The following is a 9277-nucleotide window of genomic DNA, read 5'->3' on the forward strand; positions in this document are numbered from 1 at the left end:
CCGGACTACAGCTCTAGTTGTGATGTTTGGACTCCAAACGTAAATGGCCCTCCATGCAGAGTTTTTTAGGTCAATTTTAAACATCCATCTATTATCTATACACCGCTTAATCCTCATGCTGGGGATTGAGTCCATCCCAGCTGACTTAAACATCTAGTTTATAGAGACAGACATGCAGCTTATCTAGCTGCACAGTATGTGGCTACACGCTTCAAACAGCATCACAGAATATGACAAATAATTCTCTTGACTTGGCGTGTTGTACCTGTAGACACACACATGCAAAATGATTCAAGGATCTGGGTGCTTTTATTGCAATATCAGCAAAAAACAAAGTAATTCTTTTGCAGAATGAGTGTCATCACTCACATTTACTTTTATACACCGAGAAAGGAAAGTATTGAGCAAACAAAACATGCTGTATAAAGGATGTCCAATATTTATGGTGCAAAGGGTCAAGATGTGCATATACAGAAGTGCAGTGATTGCATTAAGTGTTTTAATCACTGATGTGGTTGTGGGCTGTGACTTAGAAGTTGAGTGCTTTTCTTCTTCTTTTCCATTGTCCTGTTCATGTTATTCCGCTTGGCGTTTTTTTTTCTGTTTAAATTGTCTCACCTTTTTTATTTCCAACCTCCTTGATGCTTTTGCAATATTGTCCACCTTACAATCAGCCATGAGAGCATACCAAATTGAGAGATGCTGTGCGTGTGCGTGTGTTTGTGTGTGATGGTACTCTGTATCCCGGCATCCATCGCGGCACCGCCCCTGGTTATCTCAGTGACGGTCAGAGGGGAGGCCTGTCTGCATCTAGCTACATCAAAAAACTTCAGCACTGTGCTTGTACATTGTGGTAAGTACATGTTTTTATCACTTAAGCGTTCACAGGCGTGTTTAAATCCGCCAACAGTGCGTGTTCGTAGCAAAACCGACACATTTTATTTACGGTTTTCGTATTTTAGTAGCCCCGCTGCCCATCCCGGCTAGCCGAGCTTTCCGGTGTCCGGCCAGAAAGGAGCTCAGATTGGGGAGTTGGTGCTGAGAGGAGAGCGGATGTTTAACATAAATATACACAGAAGTTACAGCTGCGAAACGTGACGAGTAGACTGGTTATAATCAGCCACATAACTAGCTGGAGACACCTTTAACATTAATACAGCTTGTTTAAATCGTGTGACTAACTTCGACTGTCCTCCTTTGCTAGCTTAACTAGTTAAGTTAGCAAATCTGTCCTGGCAACGTTAGTTCTCTTCAGGTTGAGTTAGCCGTTAAGGATCCCCCCCGCAGCTAACCTCAACATTATATGCGGTTAGGTTCTCTACCATCTTCTATTAACAGCTCACTGTGGCTTCTATCAGTCTTTTTTGTATCATCATGTCCTGTAATCGGCTTTAGGCTATTTCTGTCAGTGCGCCGAGGCAGTGAGTAAGTAATGGAGCTGACCAAGTCAACGTTGTCAAGTGTTGATGTAGTTTCTCTACCATCATCTCTACAGGAGTTAACTCAAACCTTTGGTAGTATCAGGGATTGGCTAAGCTACAGAGTTACTGACAGTAATTGGGAAAAAAAAATCAGCGCCAGATTGATTTATAGTGTTAAAAGGCTCGAAGTCATTGAATATACATGTCAGATCAATAAGGAAATATCATATAAAAGTAGGAAGGTAGGAGATGAGATAAGTACCGGTCTATATCTGATGTAGACTGGACTGGACATCCAGATGGGGTGGATATGTGATGGATGGGGGTGTGCATGATTAACTTCCTGGGAGAAAGAGTGTCAGAATAGCAGGGAATTTAAAGAATGAGGTTTTGAAAAGTCAAATGAGATTCAGAGTGAAGTCATTCTGACAGCGTGGCAAAGTGGAAATGACAGAGGGAATAGTCCATATTCACCATAAGGATTAGAGACAGAATATGAGTGAGCAGATTTTCCTCACTGAACTTGCACATAAGCTTCATTTATATTTTATTTCACTCCTTTCTATTTCAGGCCTTCTCAAGTGTTACAATGGAGCCATCAGGAAGCACTACAAGCAACCACACCCTGAACTCCACAGGTGGTGGTTGTCCATGGGAGGTCAGCGACAAGGCCAGGCTGTGTCGCTTCCTCTGCTACGGCTCAGAGGGAGATGTATACACTGCCAGAGAGGAGGGTCGCGTCAGCATGGAGAACGCCGGAGCCTTGCTGTCCATGCTTCAGGAGGGCCGAGGTGCTGAGGTGGTGGAGGAGATAAAAAGGTTCTCTCAGGATGGCCGAGCTGTCAGACCGGGCCCTTCCTTTTTCGCCTTGGCTCTGTGCTCCCAGCACTCAGAGCTGAAGACCAGGCAGGCAGCGCTGAAAGCACTGAAGGAAGTCTGTCGGGACCCTACCCATATGTTTTCTTTCATCCAGTACAAGAAGGAACTAAAAGACGGCATGAAATGTGGGATTTGGGGACGTGCCCTGAGGAAAGCGGTGTCTGACTGGTACAATGAGCAAGATGCCATGAGTCTAGCTGCCGCTGTGACCAAATGTAAACAGAGAGAGGGCTGGTCACACCAGGATCTGCTCAGACTCTCCCACACCAAACCAGCTAAAGATGGTGAGTTTACACAGAGTCACATTTCTTCAAAGTGATTTACATAACATGGGAAACTCTGTCATCCCCCTCACATTACAGTACCTCTGAATTGTGTGAAGCATGTTATGACTTTATCCAGTTTTTTAGGTACATGAGGGGCAACAATGAAAGGTTAATGAAATTTTAAGGTAATTGTTTGTGCAATTTCTCAGGGCATTAGTGGTTTAAGTCATTATCACACGTAATATCTGGAAAAACATGTTAGGACTTTGTCTGCAGTTGAAGTTTCAAAGATATACGTATGTCCTGACTACTGGGAATACTTTGTATGGTTAAGGTGAAGGCTAGCACCTGGGTAGAGCGTGTAGTAAGCGAGATATGACGTATGTGAGCACTCTCACACTTGCTCATTGTGAATTCTCTGGACAGTAACCTGCTCTATCTGCATATGGGCTTATTTGGACATCACATTGACGAGGGAGTCTGTATATAATATATTAATAACTTCTTGATATAAAACAACGATATATGAGTCACTGTTAGAGTTGCTCCAGCTACGGTCTTCTGCTTATTTATTTATTTATCCTTATATTTCCGGAAACATTTCCCTGCAACATAGTTGTGCAGGAACTATTCAGTTTTACTATAGGTTTGAAACTTAGCATTTCTAGAAGTGAAATACAGCAAGTAAAAGAAATCACATTAACAGAGAAGAACAGTCATAACAGACAATCGTTGACAGAAAATTTATCAACTCTTCAAGCGGTCTGAAAAATGACAATTTGTTGAATTAATTCTCAACTTTTTCCTCCTTTGTCATAATGGTAAGTTTTATCTGTCCTGAGCGTCTGTGTGGATTCATCTTTTTGCTGAGTTATAATCAGAATGATGCAGATTTTAACCCTGTGTCATGATTTTGAGGATAATAAGATTGTGATGGCAGTTTCTTTGTGATTTTAGCAATTGCCTTGATCAGCAAATGCATAACTAAAGGATGGAAAGAGGTCCAGGTGGCTTACGCAGACAAAGAGAACTCAGAAGAGGTTGTCAAAGTGCTTTCGTATCTCGAAGTGGTGGAGAAGGTCAAGCACAGTTGTGATGAAACAGAGGTCATCAGTTTAATAGAGGAACACAAGCTGGAGAGGGAACAGCTGCTGACAGATCATCTGAAGTCCAAACAGGTGAGTGGGATTATTGTTTTTGTTATTGTTGTCACGTATTTAGGTTAAAGGTATCTTTTCAGAACTTCATTTGTCATCATCAAATAGTGTCACACACCTTTGATACTGTGTAAAGACGATGAATAGGCAGTGTTTCATGTAGGGTAGTATTTGTTGGCGTGAGGTGGTTTGTTCTGTAGTACTTTTGAATTTTTGCCTGGGTGTTTATTTTTTGTAATCATTACAGTTGCAGTGAAATGTGCATTTTCAGATTCACTTTCAGCTCCATTTTACTAACAGACTTTTCAATGATGGGAATAATGAACATGTGTGGGTTCCCATCTTTTGATGGACTGCACAAATACTTTTTTGACATAGGAAATATTTATTGGAAGTGGAAATTACGCACAAATGTAGTGCTTCTCCCCATCTGGCATGAATTTAATAAGAGAATATGTGGTTTTCTGCAGGTGTGGAGAGCTTTGTTGAAGGAAATGCCTCTCCATTCAGTGCTAAAGATCTTGGGAAAGATGACATCAAACAAAGTCCTTGAACCAGGAAGCTCAGAAACACAACTTGTCTGTGACAGAATCCAGAGTGAGACAGTACTAAAGAAGGTAAAACCCATTACTTTTTCTAATTGATTTACAGTTGTGTATTTGATTAAAAAAGTCAGTATTCAAATATTTAACATGTCCTGAAATCACCAGGCAAAGCTCCACCCTTTCAGCATACTCTTGGCATCAGAACACTACAAAAGGGGCCAAGGCTATCAGGGCAAACCAAAATGGGAACCAGACGGCAGCATCCTCAAAGCAATGGACTCTGCCTTTTACAAGAGTTTTATGGTAGGTTATTTTTATTTTCACAACTTCTCACAGACTGCCAGAGAGGACGGCTATCAATGCCAAATAGATAAGACAAAGAAATCTTATGTTCTGTCACAATTTTGTCCTCAGAATGTGGAGCCTGTAGGTAAACGCTTTGTGGTGGCAGTAGATGTGAGCACGTCGCTGAGCAGCGTTGTCCCAGGAACGTCAATCAGCACTGCTGTCGCCGCTGCAGCCATTACCATGGTAAGACTGTACCAGAGCTGTCTGTGGGTAGTCGTCGTTTCAGTTGGAACAGCTGCCTCTGTAAGCAGGGATCAGGTCGCTCCATCTTTGGAGGAAGCCTGGTGAAGGAATTGGTCTGTTGACACATACTATAGATTCCTGGGAAATTCCTTCTGCAGTGTCTTAGTCCAAAGGCTCTCCAGTACTTATTAGCTAGGAGACACAACATTACAACAATTGTTCTGGGATATATTAGGAAAATTGTAGTATGTGACTGTGTGTGCGTGTTTTGTTGCAGAGCATTGTGTGTGTACATATGGAAGAGAGATGAATTTTTCAGACAATGATTTCATGCTTTACTTTTGACCTTTGTGTTTGACAGATTTTTGCAAGGACAGAGGCAGACACACATGTGCTGGCCTACTCTGAAGGCGCTGTGGTTCCGTGCTCTGTTTCTGCTGACATGACACTGGCAGAAGCGACAGTTGAACTGGTTAAGGTGAGGCATGTCATGGCATCAAAGAAGAAGAAATGAATAACAGATACTGGACAGTTTACTTTAGGAATTGGAGGATTTTACAACCATCTGTAACTGCACAGTATCTGTTACATATAGGTGATTCACATTGATCTCATTGAACAAATATTTCTCTTGACCTCTGACCTTTTACGTTCCAGATCCCAAGTGGGAGCACAGACTGCAGCCTTCCCATCACATGGGCCACAGAGAGTGGAAAGTCTGTAGACGTATTCATCATTCTGACCAACAACCCACTGTGGACGTTGACTGCCAGCCCACTGGAGTCTCTAAAAAAGCACAGACAAGTACATTTATTCATTTATGTCTGCTTGGGGAAAGGGTTTAATTGATTAGAGTCCTCTGTGGTGAAGATTGTTTTTGAAAGTATAATTACAATACGCCAGGTTAAATAAATTAAGCTGATGTGCACAGACTTAATCAGAGAAGTTGGATGAGGTTCTGTTTTGCATTTATATTAAAGATAGAAAAAGAAAGTGGATCTCTTGCTGTCATTTAACAGAATGGCTTTTGACAAGTGCATATTTTTCATTCATTGTTGCTCATGTTGATACCTTAGATAAAAATTTGTTATGTTTGGTGGATACACCTCGATTTTTACTCCGCCAAGTAACACGGCAGAGTCATTTAACAATCGGCATACGTTTGTCTGTTAATCTGTGAATCTGTCTGTTTGTCTGTGTGCAGCATTACTCAAAAACTGAATACCAGATTTGGATACACTTTTCAGGGAAGGTCAGAAATGACACAAGGACCACCTAATTAGATTTTGGCAGTGTTATGGCTTATAGTCTGGATCCACTGATTTGTTGAAGATTTCTGTATCATTGCGAAATAGCGGGATGGCGTCACTGTAACTATGACAACAAGTGAACGCTGCGCCAGCTGCCTGCTGACAATCACATGATTGCAATACTACTGCAAATCCACCGCTGCGGTCTTATTGGGACTTATCTGTCGGAAATTATACAACAACTGAGCAGCCTTAGTGGAGTACTACACTCTCTGAGAACTTTTCTTGTTTGTAAGTGCAATACAGATATTAAACTCGGTGTGAGAACCCATGAACATCAAACTAGTCCTAATGCTGAACCCTAAAATCTAACTGGGATTTACCCAAATATTTACAACACTCATCATCGGAGGAGTTTACTACGAAGCAGGTTCAATATAGCAATTCTTACTGTGCATTAGCTTGTGTGGCAAATTTTATAACACCAGTAAGCGATAATGATTGTCACAACACTCCCACAAAAGGGGACATTTGACTCCACTTTTGCACAGAATGGAGTAATCACATCACCCACTTCATTCAAGTAGAATGGGTTGTTGTAATAAAGAGCTTTGAAGAATTAAAAAAAAAAAAAAAAAAGGTTTTATGGCAAAAGCCCTGTTTATCCAAATCAGACAGAACAGGGGAATACTTGTATAAAATTGTTAATCATGTAAGTGATTGTATTTATTTTACCCCTCAATCCGTTCTCAATTCAGCTGCCTGTTTGTAACATGAGAGCTGCTCATGAGAGCTGCTCATTAGAGCTCTTAGACTTTACCTTTCATTCATTTAAACATGATACTCAAACATGAATTTAAGTCTGACATTGCCCCATGACGTAGGGTACATGGAAGAGAATATTTTCAGGAAAACAACTACTGAAAGGCTGATGGCTTTTCAGACACTTTAACTCCAAAACTCTGACCATAAACTCCTCTACAGCAGGTTACCTATGCAGTATAAGTTACCATGGTGACCTGGCTGGTTATAAGAGAGCCACCTTTGTGACACTGGTTTAAGGTGCAACACATCTCACTAATCCAAAAATCTTGCTTTGTAGCACAGCCGTTGCTCACCTTTTACAGTCTTGTTTTGACTGCGTACAAATTAATATCCATTTACAAGCAAAATGTTGCATGTGTATATTTTCCACAGACATCAGGAGCCAATTCCAAGCTGGTGATGTGTGGGCTGACATCCATCGGACACGCCATCGCAGACACAGAAGACAGGGGTTTGCTGAGCATCTGCGGCTTCGACCTTGGAGCTCTGAGCGTCATTCGTAACTTGGCCCAAGATCTGATCTGATTAAGTGTTGGGACTGTTTCTGAATCATGTCGTGGGAGCAGAATAAGAAGGCACAAAGTGGACCAATGTGGCTCACGTATCATTTAGAGTGCCCGAAAACAGCACTAATCCAAATCATGCTGACCTTTACAATTCCAGTTCCTCTTTTTGTATTTCGTCGCTTACAAGTCAATTGACAAAGTGTCCAGCGGGCTGGACAACACTCTGGAAATGTTATGTGCATGTATTTTTTGCGCAGTTTGAAAAGGAAGTGATAAGACGTGCTGTTACATATGGGCTGTTTAGTGCTTTGATGGTTCCTGGTGAGACACTAACCCATTTAACAATAAATTCCTCTCATATATAGAAAGAATTTTGGAGACAAATAAGAGGAACAGTGGAAGAGTCCGAATGTTAGAGATGTAGTGCAACTGTAGGTTTATTTCAAGAGGATTTCCTCTAGTTTACAATATGTATCTATGGTATGATTTAGCAGGTTTGTGTTACGTGTAGAGCTATTTTAAACCTGAAAGCCTGTCCCCACTATTTTATGTAGCATTATTATAAATTATTAACATATATTAAAGTGAGGATTAAAACAAATCACCAAAAGTCAACAGAATACATTGCCGTTTTTCTTGTTATTCTGTTAAATTCTTTGATTTATTTGGTCAGAAAAGGTTGTTTTTAATAGTAGCAGATAGGATTCCTTTTACACAACCCTTGCCTTTATCCTTGCTACAATTTTTAGTTGTTTTAATATTTGTTTTCACCTATGTCAGTTTGATTGTAAACCTGAATTGTCTGTTCTGCTCTTGTTGAATTTATTGTTCACAGAAATACCCTCGGTGCTCTTAAATGTGATGTTACATTTTAGGAGATCATTTTAGGTTATGGGTTGTTTGGGATTTTCTATTGTGGAAAATAAATGCCAATGTTTGGGACTAAAGTCGGTTTACTGTAAGCTAGTGAAATGGATTTCCTCTCATATTTCAATCTGAACTCTATGCATCACAATCGGGATTTTACTTTATTGTTACTATGTCCAGAGAAGGATGATTCACCTCTACAGTTATGTTTCTGTATCTTTAATGTAAGAATGTTTGTTATGCAAAAACTAACAGATACTTGCTACCTTCCCTGAATACAATAAACTGAATGTACTTTTTTAAGACACATAACAGTAGAGATTTAAAGTACAGTGATTTATATTTGTCCAAATACAGAATAAGCCTACTGCTTACAGTGTTTTAATGTTAGGGGCCAATTTGTTCTGGGAAAAATACAAGCAAATGACTACAGTGGTGCTTCTTGTTTTAGGCCGTAATTGCTGTAATGGTTGACAGCATTCACAAAATTTGTTACTTATCATTCATTCTGGTGTACTTCAGTCTTTGTAAACTCCCGACCATGTAACTGTGAAGGATGTTCGTCCACACATACATTCATTTCCTACGTTAAAGCAGTGTCCGCTGTTTTTTGGTTACAAAATGTTCTAACGCTAAAATCTTTGTATGAAGTGACCCTTTGATACAATGTTTGTAGTTTGGCCAGAGAGATAGTTATGAGGTTTGGTAGTTCACAAGTGTTTCACCTCCATGATTAAATTGTTTTCCATCATATTGTGTTCATTTTGCTTAACATGTAAGTACTTGACTCTAGTGGCAATGTAAATCCTTCCCTAATAAACATGTTGCTGCTGTTCAAATGTTTTCCATTTTACAAACTACTATCAGAATTTGTGCAAATGAACTTGCAGTATCTTTTGGGCACATCACTGGACATCTGAGATGTCCTTGTTAAAGTCTTCTTAATTGAAGCTCATTGGATTACAATGACCTGGATGATGAGAATCTACACAGACAACCTTCTGCAAAGCGCCTGAGTGTAATTCAGCCA

The 9277-nt window shown here is 40.3% G+C and overlaps 1 protein-coding gene across 1 annotated transcript; it reads left to right on the plus strand.

Annotated features, from left to right (window-relative positions):
• Positions 1-724: 724 nt before the first annotated feature.
• ro60 (Ro60, Y RNA binding protein) lies at positions 725-9086 on the plus strand. The gene is made up of 9 exons (XM_023297194.3): positions 725-853; positions 1993-2584; positions 3524-3744; positions 4194-4340; positions 4434-4571; positions 4683-4799; positions 5161-5277; positions 5457-5603; positions 7247-9086. The coding sequence occupies exons 2-9, from the start codon at positions 2011-2013 to the stop codon at positions 7397-7399; spliced, it is 1614 nt and encodes a 537-aa protein (XP_023152962.2). The 5' UTR covers positions 725-853; positions 1993-2010; the 3' UTR covers positions 7400-9086.
• Positions 9087-9277: the final 191 nt, after the last annotated feature.

This window comes from Amphiprion ocellaris, chromosome 10, assembly GCF_022539595.1.
Source record: "Amphiprion ocellaris isolate individual 3 ecotype Okinawa chromosome 10, ASM2253959v1, whole genome shotgun sequence".
Classification (NCBI taxonomy): Eukaryota; Metazoa; Chordata; class Actinopteri; family Pomacentridae; genus Amphiprion; species Amphiprion ocellaris.

Coding starts and splice junctions, on each gene's coding strand:
- ro60 (XM_023297194.3), top strand. CDS start 2,011: ATGGAGCCATCAGGAAGCACTACAAGCAACCACACCCTGAACTCCACA. Junction 4,341..4,433: donor GTGAGACAGTACTAAAGAAG/GTAAAACCCATT, acceptor TGAAATCACCAG/GCAAAGCTCCACCCTTTCAG. Junction 5,604..7,246: donor CTCTAAAAAAGCACAGACAA/GTACATTTATTC, acceptor TATTTTCCACAG/ACATCAGGAGCCAATTCCAA.